Below are 26,976 nucleotides of genomic sequence, written 5' to 3'. Positions count from 1 at the left end.
AGGTTACAAGACTTTTTCTGGCAGGGAGTCGGTTGAGCAGCAGTTGATGTTTTTTGCAGAAATATACAACTTTAAATTCTACAGTTTCATGGTCAAGAATCAATTGCCCCGGCACTTGTACCAGAATTCTCAATTTAGCTCAAATTTGACCTCTAAACCTCCCTCAGGTCCTCATTCAAAAGTATCTCTTTGCATAGAGAGACATTATTGACAATAAATCACACGTATCGCAAAAGTACCATAAGTTACAGGTGGTGTGCAAACTTTTTTAACACAAATAAATTAACTGGTATGTACTGTTTTTTTTTTTAAACTTCGGTCCAGTACTAACTTTACACTTTCTCTTGAGGAGAAGGCTACCTTTTTGGGATGTACTGAGCAAATGAATCAAGTTCTTCAAATTAACTCAACCCAATGAGTTTTATGTGTCTCTTCTTTCTCTCACTAGCTGATAATTCAGCACCTCCAAAAAATAGCTAGCAAACAATATAATGAGTTTTATATTACGTTATAGCTAGTTAGCAAACAATGTAATGTTTTATTAAGGAATACAGAGCAACCAAAAGTTCAAAAATTTAATGTCAGTTAACATCACTTGAATTTACTAAACTGAGGTTAGTTTATTCTGCAACATAGTTTTGCTTCATATTAAAATGGATTTACTCATTTTAAACCTAGTTTTGCTAAACTCTGATTCGAAATAATATATTAAATCAGTTTTCGTTGGTGCAGCCCAGCCTAGAAGATTTTGCTTGGGTTGCTGAGGAGGACCAGTGTCATCTGACTGTTACATCATGTGATCATGACTCACAAAGAAAAATAAGTAGAAGCAGCACCAGTATCCTCTATTATGGTCTAGTTTGCACACAGTAATTTTGTCTGTCGTTTTATATGATAATAATCTACTGATGTCTCCTGCTTTCATTTGTCCAGCTGTGCATGGTGCTGAAACGCAACCTTATTATAACACCAAGTGCTTGTCCCCGTCTCACAGGCCTGCTGCAGTACAGCCATGAGAAAGGGGAGAAGGGAGGCAGCCTGTCTTTCAAGTTCAACCTGGTCGATCCAGAGGGCAACAAACTGATTGACCAGTCCTTCTTCATCAGCGTGCTCGGTAGGGTTTCTTCCACCCTCTGCTACCTGCAGCGCTAAAATAAAGGCTGAAGTGTTCCTTCATTTGGTGGAGAGAAGAAGGCAATTACTACAGATTTATCCCTTTGTCCTGCATGCTTACTGATGTGCCGCTGCACGGTGGACACATCCTGAATATAAATAGTGCAGAGCCAACCTGTGGTACTGGAGGAGCCGGCCAGGATGCTGAATCCCAAATTACTGAATGTGTGTGTGAATGGGTGAATGTTCTTTTAAGTTGTAAAGCACTTAAAGTGGTCAATAGACTAGAAAAGGGCTATATAAAAAGCACTTCATGTACCAAGCCACCGTTTTCCCTGTAAAAGTTAATTTAATTTAGATAAAAGGTGGTTAAACAGTGTTTAGGTTATTAGGATCGCATATTATAAAAATAATTATATTTAATAATTGCCCGCCCCTGGGTTAGAGCTCACTTATATTCAGGGTTTACCTACATTCCTTCAAATGTCAATAATTTTAGCTTTTTCACTGTTTTGGTTTGTGCAATTTTGATTTTGATACTGTAAATAGTATCAATACAGTTGGTTAGGTAACTGATCTTTTAGTTGCTGATAACCAAGCCCAGACCTGATACCCAGTCAGGCTGGATGTAACTTATATTCCCTCTAATGAGGTTCTTTAGGGCACCCTTACTTTGCCGTTGGTTTCAGGACTGGGGGTCTATAATTTTAAATATAATTTGTCAAAGCAAGCAGACTTTCTGTGTGCTGTGATCTTGTGGCACATTGTCATCATCATCACAGGATCAAAAAGTGTGATGGAGAGAGTGAACTGGGTCTGAACTGTGACCTTGATTCTCGGTGGATTATCGTGCTGCATGATGCCGTCACATTTTGGATTAGGTGCAAATATCCTCTGGTCCAATTCGGATATCTTCTGAATTGTCTCCAAAATTTAATACCCATGAAGATTTCTAATTTACAATGTAAAACGATAGCTTAATCTCAAAGATAATTGAAAATTAGTATAGATGAATAAATGCTTTCTGTTCTAAATACGTACATATTTTGAGAAAATGTCAGGGCTGTTTAGTGGAAGAAGAGGTTCCTGCAAATGTAGTCCACTGTATCATAAAACTGAAGTGTCTCTCAGTCAGTTTTATAGTTTCTTGTCACCCATGACGGCTAAAAACACACCAAAACTTTATTTTTTTCCACTCACTTCCTTCTGGGGACTGAGCCAAACTGTTGCAGTGGTTCAGCAGTTAAAATTCAGACTTCATTACGAGCTGCTGGAGACTGAAGGATTGTCTGTCCCCTCACGGCTGAACAGAGTCCTGATTCTCTCATATCTTTCTCGGCTCACTTTTTATCCCGTTCTGTATTATTCCCTCTCTGTTTTTCTCTCTTCTGCTCCCTCAGATGTGTCTGCAGCGAAGCTCTCTGTTCATATCTCTTCCTACCACACTGCCCTCTGATTACTTCCCTGCCCTCCTCTCAATCTTTCCTAATCCGTTTGTCCAAATTTCTCAAACCTATATCACTCTTTCACAACTCCCGATATGCCGCACTCCCTTCTTTGCCATCACCCAACTTAATCTTTACCGAGTTTGTGTGTGTAGTTGTGTCATTTCTCCAGTTCCTAATACATCTTTCTACTCCTCTTATCTTCCCTCCTCTCCCTCTCCAAATCAGTCTCAGCTTCTTTATCCTCCGCTGCTTCCGTCTTTTTCAGTTTGTACCCGGATGAGAAATTGACTCTTAATATTTTTATCTCATTTTGGATGAATTGTTGCCATATGCTTCCATGCGACCATGGTTTTACTAATAAATCTTTTTTTTTTTTTTTGCTATGAGGGCTCTCTTTTTCTTTGATTTCTTCTTCTGTGACTAACCCCCCTCTTCTTCTTTCCTCCAGAGGACCGTCTTCCTCCGTCCGTGGTGGTGAACAAAGGTCTGGTTCTGGATGAAAACACAATGAAGAAACTGACCACACTGCAGCTGTCGGCCAGCGACCAGGACAGCGAACCAGGCGAGCTCATCTACCGCATCACCAAACAGACGAGCCTGGGTCACCTGGAGCATGCCGCCAGCCCAGGTCTGTATTCACTGCATATATACTTATTTACTGGATCTTTGATCTCAGTGATGGAGCATTTATTATTGTCTCATTGTTAACAACAAATTAACATGTTGAAGGTGCCACACAGCAACTCAACATCCAAAATACATCTGGATAACATCACTTTAGGTGATAGTCGTACCAAAAACATCTGCAGAATAGGTTGTCAGGCTCTTTCAGCTTCTATACTGCATGTGGCAAAGAAGTTTCAATCACGTGACTTACTTTGTCAAAAATATTCTTGAGTTTTAGTAACTCAGACTGGAATTTAATAATGTAAAAAGGTTTCTAACTTATGTCTGTGTGAAAATATCTCAGAGAAGTGATGACATTTGTTTCACTGCAGCACATATTTAATGCATGCACCGTAAAAGCCAGTATGTATAAAATTTAAAATTTTCCTTTGGCGCCCCCATTGGTGGCATGAGACACTATGACATACAGGAATGTCTGCCTCTAGCCTTCAGAAGCTAGTAGTTTATTTTGTTAAAATTTAATATTCAGTAAAATATCACCAGACTATTGTATTTACTCAAAACTTAAGGAATATGAAGGATACTCAACTGGATTGCTTTACAGTATAAAACAAGAACTGGCTGAGGTTAAAAGTGCATGTTTTTACGTTGGAAATGATTGACAAACAAATTGCACCTCAAGATCCTTTTTAACCGCTGCTCTGGGGCGTTTAATCATTGTATATCACATGATCTTCATCAGGATCACCTCTACATTTTCACCTCACAATGTTTAAGCCAACATTGATGAGAAGTCCCTGAAGTGCTCAGGGAAATATGGAAATTTGAACAAACACCATTCACTAATCAAGATAATGTGATATGATACAGAATCTCCAGAACAGCTACTGAATATGCTTTGAGGTGTGATTTTTTTTTTTTTTTTGTTTCTTTGTATATAATACGTAATTAAATTACAGTTCCACTAAATCTACAATTGAAGAATACAAATTTTGTGATACAATAATACAAAAAACAAGATAAAAACAAAATAAATCCACTAAATTCTACGCACTGGTCCTTTAACTGAGACTCATCTTGGCAGTGAATATTTGAACTAATGCTCATCGATAACTGCACAATCTAACATCCCATGGTAACAGTACAATGTGTATTATTTATGAACAGTTTCAGCTCTGGATATCAGATATGGGATATTATCAGAATAGTGAAAAAAATATGTTGGCTGATCTTTACTTCTAAAAGTAGACGAGCTTATAGAATACAAGCATGAATGTTATTTTGAAGGCTTTTAAAAATAAATGCAGACAATGTAAATAGTGGGCATAGACATAGTCGTGTTTCTTTTGAGGGGGGTGGAAGCAGAAAAATACTCACTCACACATTAATGAATCTAATTGATGTGCTGCAGACTCATATACCAGTCATTTCTATACACAAAGGTTCATTCTGTCCTTGATAATTAACTCTACACACACTCGAGCACACAAAGAGGCAAGTGTATTGATGACCTTGTCCTTGTCTGTCTCTCGTTCGTCTCTGATGTATTCCAGTTTCCCACTATGAAATAGACACACTCATACACTCGTTCTTTCCTGCTTTTTTTGGTGCACACACACACGCACAGATTTTGAAAGATTGCAGCCTTGACTAAATTTCTAGTGCATGTTTTGTGTATTCACAAACTCTTAAAATGTAACAACCTCATAAAAGCAGCACCACCTCCTCGAAAAATCACTGTTTTTATTTCTATTAGGAATTAAAGCATCTTCTCTTACACTGTGTCAGCAACGCAAAAACAAAATGGAAAAAAGACAGACATTGATGCATCTTCCGACCACAAAGAGGTGATTATTCGCTTCCGTGCTATTGAACAATTCTGCCCCAGCTGAATGGATTCCCCACATCGCCGAACGCTCTCGCAGCATGCTAATTAGCTGGATGTTAACACTGCTCTCCGATCTTCGAGCATCAGTTCACCTCAGAGCCACAGAGCAGCCCCGGATAATTACCGCTAGCCATTCAGCCAATCTGTCATTCCATGCTAACATGCACAGCTAGCTCTCTGCTCCTCTGGGATAGCTTGTCAGCCAACTAGGAATGTCAAGGTAACAGCACATGCCCACTTTCAAAGCCAAAGTCTTAAAAAAAGGCTTATTAAGTGGCTGAGGTTGTGACACCCCTCTCAAGCGTTTGTTAAAAGGTACCTGTGGCGCAAATCAATGGAGACTGAAACCCACTGCCTCACCTCAAATTCTTTTCATGTTCAAGGCAACTTCTTTTGGAGACAAGTTTGAATAGGGTGCGTAGCTCTGACTTTCACAGAAGTACAAAGGAGTCCAGAACACTGATGTTTCTGCCAAGAAACAGATGCAGCTCTTGGTGTTTAGCGCCTGAAGTGCAGCTTTTTATGAATTTCTGTCAAGACTTCAGTGGTCGTGCAGCTGTTCAGTGGTGCCGTTTTCCTGCCATGACACTCCTGAGAGACTGTTGTCCACCAATCAATGTGATCTAACTTTGCTTTCCATTTTCAAGGGGAAGTATAAATAATAAGTCAGAGGCAACCAGACCAATCTACTGATCCAAGAGGCTTCATTAGAGTCACAGGCATTTGAATATCTTTGGTTTCTTCCCAGCTTTGTTGTGTGAGAGTTTTTGCAGCTGTCCTTTGTGCAGTCAGTTGTGGGCCAGTAGTTACACCTCAGCACTCTCAGAAAACATGTTTTTTCATTGAGTAAACAAGTATACATGTGAACACACTGCATACTCAAAACATGCTTGGAATTAGCGTGTAGTGTGGCGCTGGGACAGCAACTTAAGCAGCGCCTCCTTAAATTCAGTCTTTGGAATCATCCCAGTCAGTTATCAATCTCTCTGTCAAAAACAACGCATAATAACAGTTCAAGCTGGTAACACATCAACAGTGTCGAGGCTATTCTGTGGCTGCTGAGACATTATTTTGTTCTGAAGAAAGCAATGATGCCCAACAAAGTGGTGAGTGCAGCTACCAATGACCATGTTCTGTCAGATTAAGGCAAGACAAGTCTTCTCTCAAAAACAGGGCAGATATCTTTACGAGGAAAAAGATAGGAATCAGCCAAAGAAACCAAACCGTCCTCCACCTACCAAGCAGTATTTTTCACACTTTTTCACACTTATGTGCTTTGGAAACCTTGCCCAAAACGCTCTGGCAATAACAGCAGTTATTTCTAACAATAATAATAATAAATATACAGTTGAACAACTCCACAGTCCCCAAACACAAATCTTTTTTCCAGTAAGTTTTGAGTAAACTCTTTAAGGCTTGTTATCTTGTGTCTTGTGACTCGTAGAATTCAATCAGATTTGTACACAGCCTGTGTTTAAATCTTGTATTTCATGCTATTTCCTGTCAAGACAAATGGATGGAAAAACACATTTCCATTTAATATGATGGCGCAAATAAGCAGGTATTTTCATCGCTGACTCAGAATATTGCCTCTCTCTCCCCATGTGCCTGCTCTGATTACGATGATAAATAAACTTCCAGCCGGGGGAAAAGATGACACAAACTAGGACCGGAGACTTCACTGTCACAAGTTGACATGAAGAAGATTGATGCGGCAAAGCCTCAATTTCCATTTCCTTAAGGCCCTCGCTGAAATATATGACTTATGACACTCCCTGTATAATATTTGACCCTCTTGGGATTTTTTTTTTATTTTATTTTGAAAAATTTGTTCCATCTGTTCAGGAAAATAAATTGTCACATATCTCTGTCTGCTGCCTTCATCTCAAAGTCAGAGGCAACATGGAGAGGTCCAACTGTCGATCAGTGAATATCTCTTTAGACAATGGCAGACAGTAACAGCCTAATTTAAAAGCTATCATCAGGTAATGGTAAATGTTATTAGTTTTGAATTATAGGACTCTCTACGCATAAAAATCTGTCTACACCCATCTAGTATTAATGGAGCAGTTTATGTGACACATCTTTTATTTGAAAAATGAAATATCGGAGACAGAAATCAGAGAAAATAGAAATTTGGCTGAACTTCTGTCTCTGTTTTGAATTCATCATACATAACTTTTTAATTTACTCAGTGTCACAACTTTATACAAGTGTTTGGAGTATTCGTCCTTAAAATCCTCAGACATAGAATTCTTATGATGCAAAATACATTTAGGTTCTTTTTCGAGACAAATGCATCTCAATTTCACGCAGAGTAATGTTTGATCGTTGCAATCAAACCTGATTACATTACCCGCTGAGTTTTAATCTGTGGGGGAGTCAGAGAGTGAAGAGGAGCGGGAGCCTCGTTAGCAGGTTCAGTTTTGGTTTTGGTTTAGTTTATTTGCTCATTAAAATGATGAAAGCCCAAAATGAAAAGAGGAGAGGAACACAGCATGTGCTCTGAGAGTAATGACAGGGGGGTCTTATAAACTGATGATGCCTGATGCCAAAATAGAAAAGATTGAAAATCAAAAAACATCCAATGACCAACAGGCGCAGAAGCAATAGGCAGAAGACAATTGACACTGAAATTCAACACAGGAAAGAAAAACAAGAAAATGCATAAATAACAAGTAACATAAAGTGAGCGTGGCAGCATATGTTCAAAGAAAAAGAGGGAAATAATGGATGTTCTAATGAGGTTTCTTTGCGTGCATGTGTGTGTTTGTGTGTGGTTTATGTGTGTGTCAGGATGTATCTGTGAATGTGTGGATATTCAAAGAAAGAGCAAGTAAATTAGCTTTCGTTGATTGTTCCAAACATGACTAACAACTGCTCCTCTTCTCTCTCCAGGGACCAGAATCAGCACGTTCACCCAGGCCGATCTGGCATCACGCAGCGTCCAGTACGTGCACACCAGCGAGGAAGAGAAGCACGCCGACCAGTTCTCCTTCACCGTGTCGGATGGGACAAATGAGGTGAATAACTCTGAACAATAGTAAGACCTGTGCAGACCCATTAGGGGTGGTTTGGTTTAGTTTGGTCCAGCAAAGTGGGAGGTACCTGGAAGAATGTGTTCGTGATAACTGGTGGTGCACTCTGACAAGTTAAGGAGCTTCAGGTGCTAATTCTTCTTCATTCTTGTGTGTTTTGGTGGCAGTTTTGAAATGTATTATTTCACTAAAACTCTGTTAAAGAGGTTTATATTCAGAGCTGTGGGACAGTTGTTTGATTATAACAGAAAAAAAACAGCAAACTGTAGCTCTTCTGTCATTAAGAGCTGCATAAGTCAAAGCTAGGAGCGAGGTTAAGTGTCCAGAGAATGGTCAGCTCAGCATCGACATTCCCCGTCACATAATCAAAAGTTTAGGGCGAGACAACTCTGTTCGTATAGGCAGACAGAGCATGTAAGTATTCATGCTTGAGTGCCTTTTGACAATGCCCAAACCCAGATTAGCATGCCGGTATCTCTCAGTTCTCATGATAATGAATAAAAGAGCAGCAGTGTTCGTCCGTTACATAAAAAGCCCGTCAGGCTGTTTTGTCATTGGGTTCTTTGTTTTGACAGGAAACTTTTTAGCCTTAAATATTTTACACACAGTCTTTTATTAACAGAGTCAGGAAAAGTTTTCTGACCCATAGGACAGTAATTACCTCTCAATATGAGCCATGAAGGATTTTATGAAATATAAATATATTAATAATTATATATCAAACCTAATGAACGCCAAGCTTTTAGTGTGGTGAGGAAGCCCCCCCAACCCCCTAGTTCGCCTCATGCATAAATCTGCCTTGCTAATCCAGACTAATGAGGACCGCAAGGACTTGAGTAAACATGTGAAAAAGGTCATTTGGCCTTCATGCCTCGCTGACTGCTGTGTGTGGAGGCTTTTGTGGCCACTGTAGTGGTTAGTGTTTGTGAAGTGGTTTGGTGCTTTTTACTTTTGTTAAGGCTTCACACTGCAGCTGGGAGGCCTGTTCAGTTTTCTGTTAGAGAGACACTGCATATTAATATCAAGTATTTTGCATTAAAGTTAAGGGTTTTTTTTCTATTTTTTAAAGTGATACTAAAGCAGAATATGTTACTCAGTTTGTGATGAGATGGGATTGCTGAAGGGCGTACCAGTGCACACTTTCTGTTATAGCTCCAGTTTGTGCTTTTTGAGTTAGTTCATCTGAGCTTTACAGATGTGTTGTTCATTTTTGTGAATTTCCACCTGGGCACACTATAGAAACTCCTGCATATAGTTTTCTCACTTGAATGAAACATTTACAGTCTAATCAGCACCATTTACCATCATCATTACTCCCAAAGCAGTGCACTGAAAATAGCATAACATATCACTGTCCTGTGAAAAGCTTTGTGACAATACATTTCTACAGATAATGCAGTGGGCTTCAAGGATATGTTCACATTTATTTCAGTCTGTCTTAAAATAATGCACACATGCCGATATGTACATTGAAACAGTGATTCGTCACAGTAATCCTTCCTCCTGCATACTGGCCATGAAGAAATCCCGTCCTAAAGCGATTCCTGTGTAAGTAAGTGATGGGGGAGGAAATCCACAGCTCTGCCTTTGTGAAAAAATACGAGGCGTTAGCAGTGTGACTACAGGGTGCCAGAAGTTACTCTGTTTTTATTACAGTATTCACTCTAAATATATGGTACATCTGGATGTATTGTTTGAAATTTTGCAAATTTTCTTTTGCACGACAAGGAATGTCAGAATCAAACAGATGTTGTTTTACTCATTTTGGTTTATCTGTTTTTGCTAACAAATTTCTCACTTAAAAACTGTGAACCCAAGGACCAGTTTGTAGGATCTAGTGGCGTCTAGTAGTGAAATGGCACAATGCAGCCAACTCTCCTGCCACGCATGTAGGAAAAACTACAGAGGCCTTGAAATGTCCATTCTGGGTTACTGTAAAAATGAGGCGATACAATGTGGAGGATTCAATGGAGGAGGTCCTGCAGTGTATGTAGATAAAAACTGTTCATTCTGAGGTAACAAAAACACAACAATTCTTATTTTTAGATAATTATACACTAATGAAAACATACTTATCAATATTATGCTCCATTTCTGAAAAGAGAAGTGCTTAAATGTTTCATACAAAACCATTAAGAAGCAGGAGTCAACCTTAAAATAACACTAAAACCTTCAGTTTATGTGAAAATTTCCAAATCACCAAATTTGTCTGTGACAAATGTGATCCTAAACAGAAGTCTTTGATGCACAAGTAATTACTTTTCCTGGTAAATAAAATGAGCAGAATTTAGAGAAAATTAAATTAACCCAAATCCAAGTATTAACGCCTCGGCATGGATCCATATTGTCCTGTGTATACTGTCTCCAGGTTGCGCAGACGTTCTACATCACCATCAAGCCGGTGGACGACTCCCTGCCTCTGCTCCAGGTTCCTGGCATGAGGGTCCAGGAAGGAGTGAGGAAGACCATCACTGAGTTTGAGCTGAAAGCCACTGATGCAGACACCGAGGTAGGAGACCAGCTACACAAATCCCTCCGAATCTTCAGCAACTTTTATTATTTATTTTTCTGCCAGTTTAGAAAAGAGCAGGACCTCCATATAATAGTTGGTGATCAGTGGCTAAGCTGGCCAAACTAAGCTGTGTAAGCTGGCCTGTGTTGTTTAGAAAGCCGGCTGTTCTCTACAGCTTTACTGTCTCTGGCAACAACATTACAAAGACTATTTCCTGTTGCTTAGAGGAAAAATCCAGCCTCAGATACTCTCACACCTTTAATCCCATCAATCTGCCATCTTCAGTGCTCAGTTACTTTGTGATTGTTGCAATTTCCTATTTTCGTTCAACTTCTTTCTCTGAACAACTTAGAGATTTTACGACTTCACAGGATGTCTTTCCCACAGCATGGTTGCCGAAATTGCTAAGCAATACTGATCAACTATGTTTATAGAGCACGAAAATAAATCCTAACCACAACATCCTCACCACTCAGTCAGAATTTCACTTTTTCACCCATTCCTCTTCTGAAACACAACTTTGTCCAGGCGGAGTCCATTGTCTTCACCGTTGTCCAGGCTCCTCGTCACGGCACCATCGAGCGGACGAGCAACGGCCAGCACTACCGTCAGACCAGCACCTTCAGCATGGACGACATCTACCAGAACCGCATCAGCTACAACCACGATGGCTCCAACTCGCTCAAGGACCGCTTCACCTTCACCGTGGCTGACGGCACCAACCTGCTCTTCATGGTGGAGGAGGGCGGCAAGGAGGTAGCGACGTGTGTGTGTGTGTGTGTGTGTGTGTGCGCGTGCCTTCACATTTTTACCACAGCAGGAAGGCTAAATTTGCAGTTAGATTGTGTGTTGGTGTGTGTATGTGAGGCGGCTTCCTGACAGTTTTATTACAGCTGGATGATTGAATTAGCAGAGTTAGGGCTCGGGTGGGTGCGTGTCTGTGTGTGTTTGTGTGTGCGCACGTGTCTGTGTGGTGTGTGTGTGTGTATGTTCTGACCTTTTTATGATGGGAGGGGTGAATCAGCAGTTTGTGTGTGTGCCCCTTTACTTCTATCTTTGTGAGGACCTGCAGTAGTTGAGTTATAGACCTGGAGATTAGGGTTGCAAATTATAAGCATTTTCCTTAATTGATCTTTGGTTAGTTTTTTTTTTGTGTGAGACCAGATATAAGTGGTCTAGTGTGCATAAAATGATGGTCCTCACAAGTATAGAGGTATGCACATCTGTATGTGTGTGCGTGCATGTGTGTGTGTTGTTAATGTCAGCTTTATGGTGGTAGTTATGAGCAAGCCTCAGGGTGAATTGACTCCTCCGCTTGTCAATTTAGGCGTCCCTCTCACCGCCCTCCACCACCTGTCACTACAAATAGTCCACATGATTAAACTGAATGACAGTAGGCAGGTATTGATATCCCTAATCACACACATGCACAATCACACATATCTTTCCATCGCCGGGGGACATTTGGCTCAATGATCACGCGTGTTCTGCTGCTCAGAAGACGGTCTGTGGCCTTAATGCTGCTGAAGTTTGAGGTGAATTTGTTCCCACGAGAGCTGTTGTGTTATTAAATTCATGAGCTCATATAACAGCCTGTGGATGAGTGCATCCCTCAAATGGCATGTGTCAAAGTTGGCCTGAACAGCGTCTGTGCGATGACAGCCTGCTTTTTCTGTATTCCCTATTGCACCTTGGACACAGTTGATATTGGAGTAGTTCATCTGATTTAGCCGGTCAACAAATCAATAAAGTAATAACTTGTATTGCTTTTTTTTTTTTTTGCTACTATCTGGTTCATGAGACCTTTCCTGTTTTAACAGTTCATTCTAAACTTGGGATGTCCAGATCAATCATTCCAAGCCAGTATTCAATAAAAATATGAATTAGGGAGATCGAGATGAATGCCTTCTAAACGCACATGAAAAATGATGATGACTCAAAAACTTGAGCCAGTTCTTAGGTGAGTTGATGTCAATGCATGTGAACTAACCAAAAGGAGCACTTCACTCGCAACATGATCTGTACAGCAGTAACTCTCGCTGCGTCGACTCAACGTGAATGTAGAATAAATGTGAAGTTGAAGTTGAGGGCACTCCTGTTTATCTAAGCATCAGTCTCAGAACTCTCACACAGCTCGCGCAGTATAATCCAAGTCTCATTTATCTACTCACATGCTCCGTAGCCCTGAAGGCAAACTAGAACAACACCTGTACACTCTTGTAATTGCAGCTGAGACCAACGATTGCATGCGTGTGTGGAGGTGTGTGTTGGTGGAGTTAAATGGTGTCTTCACGCTCAGTTGCTAACTAGTCTGGAAGGTTAATAAACAATCATGCCATCATTTTATGTTTCCAGTGTAGCTCTAATATAACCCTGTCCATGCTGTCACGCGTATCACATCGGTGTTACTGAAGCAGCCGGCAGCCAGCAGAAGCAGCCAAGCCTTGTATGGTGCCTGTTTTGTCAGGCATCCCTATTCTAAATCTATTCTGTCAGTAGGAAGTCAGTTTAAGTGAAGTTGGTGTGGCTGATTGATTTAAGTGTAATTTTGGAGAGCCACAAATGATGCTTTATTCACCTCTATTATTCTGGGATTTAGGCAGCAATCTGAGAGACAGATATCTCAAAGCCTGACCCAATAAAACCAAAACTGTTAACGCACCAGAGACCACCAGGACCAATTAAGAAAAAATGTTTTTTGCTATGATTGTTGTTGTTGTTCACACTGCCCATTAAGTTCATCTCACGGGCTCATCTCTGGAGTAAGATATTACCCCCAGTTAAATTATGATAGGCAGGTCTTGTGTCTTAGTTTCTCCATTGTGTGTTTTTTTTTTATTATGTTTTCTTTTTAAATGCTTTTAGTGCTTTTATTGCTTTTGAGAATGCTATTATGACATATGAACTGTAAAGTAGGACAAGTATTGAAGTTCATTTATGTTGTTCTTAGGATGTCTGCTTATTTTTTAGTCATACTGTGAATGTTTTATGTGATTGTTTGACCTGTGTTTTCTGACATCAGGGACCATGTTGAAAATAAGTGTTTTAGACTTAACATGTTATCCTTTGCATTGTATGTATTCTATATCCTTAAATAAAATCAATCAGTCAGTCATCTTAAAAAATGTATTTTTTTTTTATCTCTTTTGATTTTCCAGATAGTGACGGCTGCTCCGCAGAAGTTCAAGATTGATATTCTGCCAGTTGACGATGGCACGCCGCGTATCGTCACCAACCTGGGACTGCAGTGGCTGGAGTACATGGAGAATAAGGTGCAGGTCTTCCTCTTGCAGGATCACCCTCTTCATGAACGTCTGTAAACAGACTCTGTAGTCTTTGCTGTTTCATGGTGATGGTTAATAGCTGTAAAGGGAGTAATGGCCCCAGTGATGGAGATCTTTTTCTAATTCATTACCCTTTCAAATTGCCATTGTCAAGTTGCATTGCATTGCAAATTACAAGACTTCCTTCCTGCTCATTGATCTCAATTAGAGGACTGTGGTTTCACTGGACACTTTCCAGACAAAAAAGTTTGCTGGGTTGTTGCAGAGCGGTCTGCATGATCAGCAAACTCTCCTTGTGTAAATACAGTTTTTAACCATGACTTGATTGTGCACACATGGTTCTGTCTCTTCTCCGGCCGATTGTGTCACAGCAACGTACTAAACGTATCTGTGTGACTGACAGAAGTGCAAAGAGAAGCCCTATCACTGTTTGCACACTATGTGTAATTTAACAGCTCCCCCTGCTGGTTTAAACACCTCAGCACAATGCAACCACTGGTTCCTGTGGTAGACACTGTAAAAATGTCACACTGCTCATTCATCCTGAGTCTGTGCTGCGTTTGCACAGCAGGTAATTAAGTCTCAGATATTTTATTACTGTGGGAAATTAGCATACAATGTTAAACTCGTGCATCTGCTTCAAACAGCTGGAAAGCAAGCAAACAAAGAATTCTTCTGTACTTTCCAGTGGAAACAGGACTTGTTCAGCTGCAGCTTGAAATTATTATCTTTTTTAACACATTGCAATATGCATTGGATCTCTTCATCCATGTTCCAGCCCCTCTGGGAAAGACAGAAAAAATATGATAATATGCACTAAGTTTATGGAGCCACTACACAGGGTGAAAGACAAAACAGAGAGTTCAAACTTTCTTTGCATTATTTTCTCTACTGCAGCAGTTGAGACAATAGAAGACAGAGACATAATTGTTAGGAACAGTTGCTCCTGGTGGAGAAAACGGCCTTGCTAACTCTTAAGTTTAGTCTTAACGTGGCTGCAGTGCAAACACACATCAGTCATTTCTGTTTAATGTCCATCAGGCCACCAACCTGATCTCCAAGAAGGAGCTGCTGACCATGGATCCAGACACAGATGACGGACAGCTGGTTTATGAAATCACCACAGAGCCGAAGCACGGCTTCCTGGAGAGCAAGCTGAAACCTGGCAACCCCATCACCACCTTCACACAAGGTACAGTTCCATCTCTTGTCGATTTCTGTCCCTAATATTGACATATTAATATTGTTCATAGAAAAATAGTTACTTCATTCTATTTTCCATCTTTTGATGAAAAAGGCAGTATAGAAAAACATATCTGTCAGATATTGTTATTATTTGTTACTAATGTGGAGAGAGTTCCCAAGTGTTTTGGAAATGTTGAAGGTTTCTGTTAATGTCATGACATTAAATAAATGTTGTTTATAGAGAATAACTGGGTGGCTTATTACTCTTTAAAGGGACAGTTCACACCAAAATCAAGCTACATATTTTCCCTGTGGTCTGCAGTGCATTGTTTTGGTGTGATTTACCGAGGTGTGATTTACCGAGGTTTGGAGATATCTGCTTCAGAGATGCCTGCCTTCTCTGGATGGCAATCGGCTTGTGGTGCTCAAAGCGTAAAAAAAGTACACTTTGAAGAAATCATGACCTGATTACTTAAGATAATCCACAGGCCTTATTGCAAGCAGTTTCATGTAGGAACTATTTTCTTTCTACAGTTGACAACAAAAGTTTTTATCATGACTGGGTCATGATTTCTGGAAAGACACGTGGCTTTTTAGTTTTTCAAATGTGTTTTTTGGTGCTTTGAACACCACAGTGCCATCTACTTCCATTATATTTGAAAGAGAGCAGACATCTCTATGACTGATATCTCCAGAAGAAAAATATGTCGTCTGAATTTGTGCCTTTAAACTAAAGCTATGTCTAATCACAAATTCTGGTCTTTTTTTCTCTTCTAAGTTTAATTTAATTTGACGGATTTTTCAACACCTGCAGAGGGAAAAATATCTAGTATTTCATCAGAGAAAAGTAAAGTTTAATTTTTTAAAAAACTTTCTTATCCCATTAATCATTTTCTGACCTTTTATCCAAGTTGATGCAGTATCACTGCTCACTCCGGCTCATACCGTTTCTTTAGTTAATTCATGGTATTATGATTTTTTATACCACTATTCTTTATACCACTTTGAAGGCAGAGGAGAGATATACAGTCAATCAACACTTTTACATTGACTTGGGACTTACTACAGTTTACATGTCTTCACAGTGAGAAGGAAAAAGGTCGAGGGGTCAATGACAGGACAAAAACTTGACCCCACACTTCTGCCTGTCCAGTCTCTGTCTTTTCTTCACTGAAAGTTTTGTTCAAAGGCACCTCCTCAGCCGTGGGAGTGTTTTTCCTCCGGTTTCCCCTAGCCCACATTTTCCCAGCCAATTTGCAGTTTGAATCGTCAGTATTCTTCTCATCATGAGCCTGCTTATCTTCACCTCGAGGCAGCAGCCAGGGATCAATGTCAGTGTGCTTTTGTGAAATGTTGATCCTCTAGGCTGGAGAGCAACTTGAAAACAGTCACTTTGATGTGTTGTATTCTCAATTTGTAGCATGTAAACATCATTTTCTTATTGATAACAAATATCCAATAACTAAAATAAACCCTCACCCTGAGAGGGATTTACCAGTACAAACTGTCTGTCAACATTATCCCAACTGTCAACATTTGCTCTCATATTCTGCCAAATGCTTGTGCTCAGTCTAAAACTGTATTTTGAGATATTCTTGTTCTGGATGTTAGTATATACATTTTTATAATCCTCTTTGGTCCCATTTAGGCCCATTTATCACTACAAGTGTTCATTCTGACCTTTCTTAAGGTCATCTGATCATCTTTCTAGTAAAGGGACTCTCATCAGTTTTTGTGGCTTTCAGCCCTCATTTATTAAGTCCGTCTTTTTGTCCAGCCTCCTCTGGAAGGTAGAAATGAGCAGAAATTGTGAGCCAGTGATGACTTTCATCTTCATTTGCAAGTTTTTTTTTTATTTCTCTCAGGTAATGGAAAAGGGCCAGAGGCTGCAAATTATGGAATCATTTCACAGAAAACACATTCTTCATAAAGCGATTACGAAGATTCAGTCCCTGTAGGGATGATCTGTTTTTGGTTGTCTCCTTCCTCACAGTAAGGTCACACGCTGGCTGAAGATCAGTGCCAACTGTCTGATGGCACAACTGACTGGTCCTAAGTCACACCCCTTTTTGTGGAGCCGAGGCCAACTTCTCCTCTCCTGTTTCCTGTACAAATTTTTTTTTCCAAGGATGGCATAACCCAACCTACTGTCACTCTGATTGGCTACTAGTCATTGCTCATATTAATTTGGGTCATTTGGGTCGAGCAGGTTATGCCAATGTTTAGACATGAGGAGTGTGATTGTGTAAGCTTAGAGTAAAATATCAGGGTAAGCCAGTCAGAGGCAGACTAGGGCGGGACATGCCTTCGCCATCCTGGGGAAAAAAATGCCTCCTGTTCTTAGATATGCTATATGCTTTAGGCTCAACTATGTTGAGAAAAACAAAACACTAGCAAACTAGCTAAATAATTGCATTAATTGTTTGCCAGCTAATTTCTAGTGTTTTGCTCGTATTAGCTAACTTAAGACGTGTTTATCAGTGTTGCTTTTACAGATCCCACAGCAACACCTTTTAACCATCTTCAAAATAGCAAATCTAAGTACAGGAAGCAAGAAAGGAGAAAGCTAAAAGTTCCATTGAGAAGTTCCCTCAACTGTAATTGGAGCACAGAAAAAAGAATAAATTTGGCTCCTCATGCTAACTAACATGCAATGTTTTATGACGTTTTGGCGCAATTTTTTCGTTAATGAAACTGGAAAATTATTTTGATATCAGAACGTATGTTTCTGCAGTGGACTGAGGACTCTACCCCCTCTTTTGACCTGAAGAGGGTGTAAAAGATGAGAAGAAACAAGAAATGAAACAGTGGACTAAAGGTTTTCTGTTGTTTTAAATCTTAACCTTGTTCCTTTTTAGCTGATATCAACCTCGGCCTGATCCGCTACGTGCTGCATCATGAGAATGTTCAGGAGACCATGGACAACTTCAAGTTCCTGGTCAAAGACAGCAAACCAAATGTGGTCAGCGACAACGTCTTCCACATCCAGTGGTCCCTCATCAGCTTTGAGCACAAAAGGTCTGTAATATGTGCGAGCCGTTCGTTCACTGTTGGAGATTTTACTCTAGTTGCTCTAGTTTTTTTAAAACAAAAAAGTAAAGTAACCTCCCACTGCCTCTGATGGTTCAACAGCTACAATGTGAGTGAGAAGGCCAGCACGGTGGCTGTGACAGTGAAGCGAACGGGGAACCTCAACCAGTACGCCATCGTCCTCTGCCGAACCGAGCAGGGCAGCGCCACCTCCACCAGCAGCGTTGGATCCCGTCCAGGCCAGCAGGACTATGTGGAATATGCTGGACAGGTGACTGAAGACAAATTTTTGTCCTTTTATTTTCCTTGTTTAGTAAGTTAGGAAAAATGTCAAAGATTCTGCCTTTCTTTGCCCCTGGCTTTGATTTTCTGTGGGTCTGAGAAAACAATTATCCATCGTTTTGGTTGACAAATCACGTGGCATCATCTGGGCAACTTTGTTTTTCTATATTCAGCTTCTTTTCATCTAATGTTTGACATTAATAATAACTGGCAGCAACTGACATATCTGACAGCAAAGTAATTATTTAATGATCAAAGATTTTTTTAAAGACAGTTTCAAAGACTTTAAAGTTGATGCCTACTTAATTTTCCCCGTCACGTCATTGGTCTTGAAAATAAACTTTCCAAGAATAATAAGCACCGAGTTTAAAGTTTGTGTTTTAAGTTTGTGTTTGAAGGTTTTTTTGAAGTTGTAAGACACCAGAACTTTTCACCACTAGATTATATATTTTTCCTATTTGTGCAATTGATCTTGCAAAGAATATACAGTAAGTGTTTCCTGTTCTGTGTCATGTGTCATCTGCATTCTTGACTTTATGCATTGGCCATTACTGTGCATGAAAACAAATAGTGACCAACTCTGCTATTGTCCCGTTAACTCACAGGTACAGTTTGATGAGCGTGAGGACACCAAGGTGTGCACCATCGTCATCAATGACGACAAGGTGTTCGAGGGAATTGAGAGCTTCAACGTGGAGCTGAGCATGCCTGTGTACGCGCTGCTGGGAGGAAACACGCGCGCCATCGTCAACATCAACGACACGGAGGACGAACCGACTCTGCAGTTTGATAAGAAGACGTACCACGTCAACGAGAGCACTGGCTTCATCCACGTACCCATCGAGAGAAAAGGTAAAACAACACGGATTTCTAACATCTGTTAACCTCTTTAAGGTTTAATGAAAGGGACATTCCCTCATGTTTCTTTTCACGTATTTGACATATTTGCTTGTTGCACGCTGATTTTCTTGTGTTTCATTCTCATGTATTTGGCATCTTTGCGATCTAGAATAGAATTTAAAAGGACTTTCTATGAATTTTGAGCAACACCTGTTCCAGCCAGCATGAATGTGGAGCAGGTCAGTTTTTAATGTCAGATGAAAAATGGTAATACAGTTCTATCTGGTATTAAAGACACCACATTTTGAGTATTAATCATAATAAATTAGTCAATCAAAAATCAAGGATTGTTTTTTTTTTTATTTGTTTAATCACGTATAAAGCAAAAACTCAAATTCTATGGGTCTAGGATGAATCCTAACCCTAACTTTTTTTGGCTTTTACCTGGAAAATTTCAAGTTAAAGTTTCATGTTAAAGATTAAGTATGGAGCACAAAAGATACCAGACAAACTTTTACGCTGCCACATGAGTCCAGGCTGGATATACAGATGTCACCCACTTTGATATTTAAATCAACTATCCATCAACAAAATTTAGATTCATCTATTAGACACTGTTTTAATAATCAGTAATAATCTTTGTTAGCTTCATTGTTGATGATAAATGATCTGATGTCTAAAGTTTACAGATATCAATATTTCATTAGTAGTAGCATTTTTTTAATGATTGGTCTGAAGTTTCCTTGATTTATCCTTAGTGCTCAGTTACTCTAAAATTAGGTTTTTAGATACATAAAAATGAGATTCACCCTGCCAAAGTCAATCAAATAAATATGTTCTGATAAAACCATTTGATTCCTGTCAAACTTTGATTTTCTTTTTTTTACTTACATTATTTCAGCTTATGTCAATGTTAAATTCACATCACTGAGCCAAAACTTCCAAAAACACATGCAGGTAAATCATTTGATTCATAGATTCCTGTGTCGAAATGTAGATAGAAAGTCTATAGAGTGTGGAGTGGGTGAATAAAACCCCCAAGACAAAGCAAAGCTGCATGAAGATGTCCTCAGATGTCAGTATAAACCTGGATAAGCAGGTCTGGTCTGGAATTCCCTTGAATGTATGATGTGCAGAAGATGGTAGCCATTATATGACCAGCAGTGACACGCCGTCTCTTGCCTCATGGCCGCTCAGGTGACACCTCCAGCACTGTGTCGGCTCTCTGCTACACCGTGGCCAAGACGGCTCAGGGCAGCAGCCTCCACGCTCTGGAGTCCGGCTCCGACTACAAGAGCCGCGGCATGAGCAACGACAACCGCGTCATCTTCGGCCCCGGCGTCGGCATGTCCACCTGCGACGTCAAGCTCATCGACGACAGCGAGTACGAGCTGTCCGAGGAGTTCGAGCTGGTGCTGTCGGACGCCTCGGACAACGCCCGCATGGGGGACGTGACGCTGGCCAAGGTCGTCATCGACGGACCCAACGATGCGTCCACCGTTTCTCTCGGGAACGCCACCTTTACCTTCAGTGAAGATGCCGGTATGAGCCCTTCACTTACATCCACCTGTACACAGACTTTTCTTTCTTCATTTTTAGAAAATTATTTTTGCAGTTTTTGTCTGAGTTTATCACAAAGACAGATTTAAATTACACTCTCTCTTCAAATGTCACGGAGTAGCTATACTCTTTAAGAGAAATGTGGAAATTTAATGATGTCCATGGGGAAATTAGGATGGTGCCAAGGAGAGCTACAAATTGCCTTTGGAAAGGGAAGTTTTATAATGGTTACATCCGAGGGTGCAGTATTAATTTCTTGCCAGCAGTGCAGTGTCTGCGGACCCCCTACTCTTTCCTAAATGACTTTGCAAAATTACTACACATGAAACAGAATGTAAGCATACTCCCGGATCATTTACACATCTCACTTGTGAAAACAAGATTGTAATGAGTTAGTCTCCACACTTCATTTCACATCTTTGTCTTTTGTTTATTTTGGAACAGAGGACATGTTGTGAAGCAGGAAACACAGGATTTATAACTGCCTCTTTTAGCAATTAGCACAACAGGCTTTTAAATCAGTGAGTTGAAAATTGCACTATGCCACATGTAATTCTGTAAAATCACTTGTAGCAACATTTTAACTTGAAAGCTAATGTCAAATAAGTCCAAAGATTTATGTTAAGAGTCATGCAATAAATGCATGTACCACCCTCATCTCTCTGCCAAACCTCTTCTGCTTTTCATTTTGAGGTTCTTACATACTGTTGCTTTAATCTTGGATAAAGGCATCAACCGTGCAGCTCTGAACAGTCAGCATAATTAGTCTCAGCCAAATTAGCTGCAAAATTAGTTTGCTCTGTCAATTCATTATGCTGCTATTAGTTCATGACTTAAATTACTTTGAAATTGCAGACCAAAGCAGACTTTGTAAACCAGGGCAATTGAAGGTCACTCAATATCTGCCCTGGTTGTCATTCATTTAACACCCCTAACAAATTGCCCTTGTCACATCTTCCCATATTTTCTAAACCTGCATTTCATTCTTTTCTCCACACTCCAGGCACAATTGAAATACCAGTGCTGCGCCATGGCAGCGACCTGTCCTCTGTGACCTCTGTGTGGTGTGCCACCCGACCCTCAGACCCCCCCTCAGCCAGCCCCGGGGTCGACTACATCCCCAGCTCCAAGAAGGTGGAGTTCAAACCTGGGAAAACTGAGGAGGTATGAACAGAAACTCCTCACCTACAAGCTTTTAGTTAAGTGTGTATAATGTGTGTGGTTAACAGGAATCTTTCATTTTAGAATCAGTATTAATATTGTTCTTATATGTTTTTGTCATGTATGAGGCTACTTTTTTGCTTTTTATTTTGAAGCACAGTGAGTTTTCGTCTGTCGTATGGAATGTGCTATATAAATAAAGCTGACCTGACTTGACCTACAGAAAAAACACATGTAGTGTTCAAGGCATCTTTACACTTACATCTAAAAGTGTTAAGTTGGAAATAAAGAAGCCTCTTGATTAATTCTTTAAGGGTAACATCTTTACATGGCTAAATGTCCAAAGAAATCTCAAACGAATCCATCAGAAGCAGTATAAAAAGCATACTGTGGAGGTTTTTAGCTTTTAGCTTGGAGCTCCCAGAGTCACAGACCTGCCTTGGGACAAACTTAGAAACGCTGACGCTGTGGCCTCCTTTTTTACAGAGCTGCAGTTTGACCATCATGGACGACATCCAGAACCCGTCCATCGAAGGATCTGAGTCTTTTGTGGTGTTCCTCAGCTCTCCTCAGGGTGCTGTTCTTCAAGAGCCCTATGAAGCTAACGTCGTCATCACAGACACTTTCCAGGACAGTACGTACACACAAGGCCTTAAAACGATTCCTTTAAAATCAAATACGCGTTTCGTTATTCTTCATTTTCAGCTTCTCGTGAATTATCGATATTTACATTTGTAAGTGTTAAGAATTTATAATCAGTTCTCTCTTCCCTCTCTCAGTTCCCAGCATGCAGTTTGAGAAGAGCGCCTACACAGTGAAGGAGAAAGACAGCGTCCTCCACATCCCCATCATCCGCACAGGCGACCTGTCCTTCAAGTCGTCAGTGCGCTGTTTCACCAGGACCATGTCAGCCATGGTGATGGATGACTTCGAGGAGAGGAGGAACGCTGATGAGTCACGCATCACTTTCCTTAAAGGAGAGAAGGTAGAGTTCAGTCCAAGATGATTACCAGAAGGAGATCGAGTCCGTTTGCATCTTTTTTTGACACTGTCCTGCCTTCTCAGGTCAAAAACTGTACAGTTCACGTCAACGATGACTCTGTGTTTGAGCCCGAAGAGGAGTTCCAGGTGCATCTTGGGACACCACTGGGTGACCACTGGAGCGGTGCCATGGTGGGCGCCAGCGACATTGTCACCATCACCATCACCAATGATGAAGATGGTAAGCAAGCACCTCATAAATCACATACAGCAGGTATCTTACTGATGTACAGATGGATTCACACTGGCTGCTGAACTAATGTGGCACCTTAGATTATTTCCAGGAACCTCAACTAGACATTTTCACACTTTATTCCTGTTTATGTTTAAATATGCAGATGAGGCATTATCTAATGCTGACTTTTGGTGAATTTACAAGAAATCTACAGACACAAATGAAGAAAATGTAGTAAAAATTAAGTGTACTTTGGAAGTTTTCTTTCCACTTGTCTGAAAGAAGACATGTTACAGAAGCAAAATAGACTCAACATTGACTTGTGCATGAAATATTATGTTTTGTTAGATGTTAGATATCACGTTGTTCGCTATAAGTAGAGATGCAGCTTCCTCCCTGACCGCGTTCATTTGAAAACTCATAAAACCACCTCTGACATTTAGGCAGCTGAGAATATCTCCCAATCTGAAAATCATTATACACAGTCAGTGTCACCACCAGAGGGCAGGACTGTGACCTTTTCTTCATCTCCTGTCCCTTCAGCTCCCACCATTGAGTTTGAACAGGCGTCCTACCAGGTCAGAGAGCCTCCTGGTCCGGACGGCATCGAGGTGCTCAACATCAAGGTGATCCGTCGGGGGGATCTGGACCGGACCTCCAAGATCCGCTGCAGCACACGGGACGGATCGGCCCAGTCTGGAGTCGACTACAATCCCAAGAGCCGAGTGCTTAAATTCACCCCTGGTCAGTGCTTTTATTTTTTGTCTAAATCTCAGACTCAAACTTACTGTTGACAGGAGAGAAAAAACTTAAATATGGCTCCCTTTGCTTCACTCTGCAGGGATGGACCACATCTTGTTCAAAGTGGAGATTCTGTCTAATGAAGACAGGGAGTGGCACGAGTCTTTCTCATTGGTTCTTGGCCCTGACGACCCTGTGGAGGCGGTGCTCGGGGAAATCACTATGGCAACAGTGACCATTTTGGACCAGGAGGCCTCAGGCAGCCTCATCCTCCCTGCTACACCTATCGTAAGAGCATCTTACGTTTTCACTTGGTTTTAAATGAAATAATGACAGCTATTAAATAACTGATTAATGTAGGCAATCTTTTTTGATAACGCAGAAAAAAACACAAACTAACCGACATGTATACATGACTGTGAATCAGTTGCCTTTACAAAGTGTTGTGTTTGTATTCAGCACTTATTATGAAGTTCTTTTGCCCCTGACAAGTACTCCTCATATTATAATAAAAAACTACTAACTGACTAACTGACCATACCAACTGATACTAATAAAAACTAATATAAAACATTTTTGAACAATGAAAACTAAACTGAACCAGCAAACTCTTAAAACTAACGAAACAAAAAAACCTATGATAACTATCAGTTGAACAAAAGTACAGGTGTGTTTTGAGCAGCAGTCAAAGGACTTCTTTGTGTTTTCTTAAGGTTTTTTTTGTTTGTTTTCAACAGAGAACGTAAGCTGTTGTCTGTTTCCAGCAGTGCTGAGAGCTTATTAGCACTTAAAGAGCCTGGAGCTAGAAACTAGAACCATCACCACTCCTGGCAAACACACTCCTCTGCTCTTATACATATTCAGTAACTTCAAAACAGCAGCTAGAAACATAGGCAGTGTTTACCCTCAGGCATTAGTTTACATTATTTTACATTTCTCATGTATTCATCCACAATAAGTACATTGATTCAGCTGTGTTCATCTGCCATTGAAATATTATAATGTAGGTGATTTGACTCCAGCTGCCTTTTAGTGCCACAGCAGGATTCTCATCTCATGCTGTGTTGTGTTTGGACAGTGTTGAAAGGAGAACATTAAAATAAAGAAGAAAAGGTTGAATTCCAAGAAAAAAAAAAATTCATTACCTGTCCTCCGTCCTCCTCAGGTGGTCTCTCTCGCTGACTACGATCACGTCCAGGAGGTGACCAAGGAGGGCAGTAAGAAGACGCCCTCTCCGGGTTACCCTCTGGTGTGCGTCACCCCCTGTGACCCTCACTACCCCAAGTACTCGGTGATGAAGGAGCGCTGCGAGGAGGCTGGCATCAACCAGACTCAAGTTCACTTCTCCTGGGAGGTGGCAGCGCCCACCGACACCAGTGGTGCCCGGTCCCCCTTCGAGACAGTCACAGACACCACCCCATACACCAGCGTCAACCACATGGTGAGTTGAGATTTCTACCAAGGGAACAGATGGAGCCGAGGTGATCAGTGCCAAAACATCACCTGAAAACTGTGATGCATTTACATAAACTTCCAGTCCAACTATTTGTTTCATAGATTTTGTACATTGAACCTTACGAAAACACACAAAATTATCAGGTGTAACAACACGATAAAGGCAGCATTTTTCATGTTTTCTCAACAGTCATTTCTGTTCAGTATTTGTTCATAATTGTGCTAAATACTTTATCAGTAAAGTTTTGCACAGAAATAATTTGATAGTTTGATTTGTGATTGGTGTGATTTCCACTAAAAAATGTTGATGCTCCAACACCTCAAGCCCATCGTCTTCCAGGTTTTTTTACTTCAAAGAAGGAGCGTGGGAGAAGGAAAGAGCTATTAAAGTGATATGTCAATAAAGAGTGTAATATTTTAAACCTACAGTTAGGAGACGTAAACAGCTTGGTGCTCAAGGACACTGATATACAGATTCTGACTGCTGCATTGATCCAACCTGACACTAGATTGATATTTTAAATGTGCAAATGTTTCTCAGAAGTAGAGCTTATCTGCGGGGACCAATAAATAATTGGTTTAGTGTAGAGTGATGTTACAACTTAGTGAGCCTGTCAAAAAGGCTAAACAAAAAAACCTGGAGATGAAGTTGAAACTTGGCAAAGTCTGATATAAATTTAAATAGGAAGGAGCAACTTGACAGCTCTTGTAAATCTTGCAGACCTCATGTGGTTTGATTTGCTGCAGTGATGTAGACATGCACTCCCAAGGTGTGTCAGTACATCATGACATCACTGTTGGGTGTGGTTACAGGTGCAACAGAGCACACCTCTCACAGCACACACACACACAACCAGTAGTGATGCCTGCTGTGCTCAAAACAAGTGAAACTCAACTTTTCAGCCTGATATTAAGAGTCAAGTGTCATAAGAAACAGAAATGTGATTCTTTAGCTTAGCATCAGAATCACAGAGTTGGGGGTATAAATTAAAAAGTCACCCAGTAAAAAACACATTAAACATCCTCTCCTCTGCTCTCTCTCTCTCTCTCAGGTCCTGGACAGTATTTATTTCAGCCGTCGCTTCCACGTCCGGTGCGTTGCTCAGGCTAGGGACAAGGCGGGTCACCTTGGAACACCGCTGAGGAGCAACATTGTCACCATCGGCACAGAGGGCTCCATCTGCCACACGCCTGTTACCACGGGAACCGCCAGAGGCTTCCAGGCTCAGTCCTTCATCGCCACACTCAAATACCTGGACGTCAAGCACAAGACGCACCCCAACCGGTGAGCAAGGACGGGAGAATGTTTTTTGTTTTTTTTTAACGTCTTTTAAAAGTCTTGACCGAAACTTAATTTTTGCTAATGTCTGTTTTTTTCCCCTTGTGTAGCATCCATATCTCAGTACAGATCCCCCATCAGGACGGCATGCTCCCCCTGGTGTCCACCATGCCACTGCACAACCTGCACTTCCTGCTGTCAGAGTCCATCTACAGGCAGCAGCACGTCTGCTCCAACCTGGTCACCCTCAAAGACCTGCAGGGAGTCTCCGGTCAGTCATACTAAAACACAGTCCCATAATGAAAGAAACATTTATC

At 40.7% G+C, this 26,976-nt stretch overlaps 1 protein-coding gene across 1 annotated transcript in view; it reads left to right on the top strand.

Moving 5' to 3' along the window:
* Positions 1 to 26,976, top strand: part of fras1 (Fraser extracellular matrix complex subunit 1) — a gene marked incomplete at its 5' end in the record, with an annotated part of 266,195 nt that overhangs the window by 232,136 nt on the left and 7,083 nt on the right. Inside the window, 20 exons of the mRNA XM_084729014.1 lie at positions 995 to 1,114; positions 3,010 to 3,189; positions 7,975 to 8,099; positions 10,483 to 10,623; positions 11,155 to 11,382; positions 13,785 to 13,898; positions 14,952 to 15,102; positions 17,954 to 18,113; positions 18,228 to 18,396; positions 19,013 to 19,259; positions 20,445 to 20,789; positions 21,811 to 21,971; positions 22,455 to 22,602; positions 22,748 to 22,953; positions 23,034 to 23,190; positions 23,728 to 23,928; positions 24,026 to 24,213; positions 25,091 to 25,366; positions 26,433 to 26,665; positions 26,770 to 26,930. Of these exons, the coding sequence (XP_084585140.1) occupies positions 995 to 1,114; positions 3,010 to 3,189; positions 7,975 to 8,099; positions 10,483 to 10,623; positions 11,155 to 11,382; positions 13,785 to 13,898; positions 14,952 to 15,102; positions 17,954 to 18,113; positions 18,228 to 18,396; positions 19,013 to 19,259; positions 20,445 to 20,789; positions 21,811 to 21,971; positions 22,455 to 22,602; positions 22,748 to 22,953; positions 23,034 to 23,190; positions 23,728 to 23,928; positions 24,026 to 24,213; positions 25,091 to 25,366; positions 26,433 to 26,665; positions 26,770 to 26,930 (3,711 nt within the window). The remainder of the gene's footprint in view (positions 1 to 994; positions 1,115 to 3,009; positions 3,190 to 7,974; positions 8,100 to 10,482; positions 10,624 to 11,154; positions 11,383 to 13,784; positions 13,899 to 14,951; positions 15,103 to 17,953; positions 18,114 to 18,227; positions 18,397 to 19,012; positions 19,260 to 20,444; positions 20,790 to 21,810; positions 21,972 to 22,454; positions 22,603 to 22,747; positions 22,954 to 23,033; positions 23,191 to 23,727; positions 23,929 to 24,025; positions 24,214 to 25,090; positions 25,367 to 26,432; positions 26,666 to 26,769; positions 26,931 to 26,976) is intronic.

The sequence above is a fragment of the Lutjanus erythropterus genome, chromosome 10, assembly GCF_056507025.1.
Source record: "Lutjanus erythropterus isolate fLutEry1 chromosome 10, fLutEry1.hap2, whole genome shotgun sequence".
Lineage (NCBI taxonomy): Eukaryota > Metazoa > Chordata > Actinopteri > Lutjaniformes > Lutjanidae > Lutjanus > Lutjanus erythropterus.
This window is presented reverse-complemented; position numbering and strand designations above follow the sequence as displayed.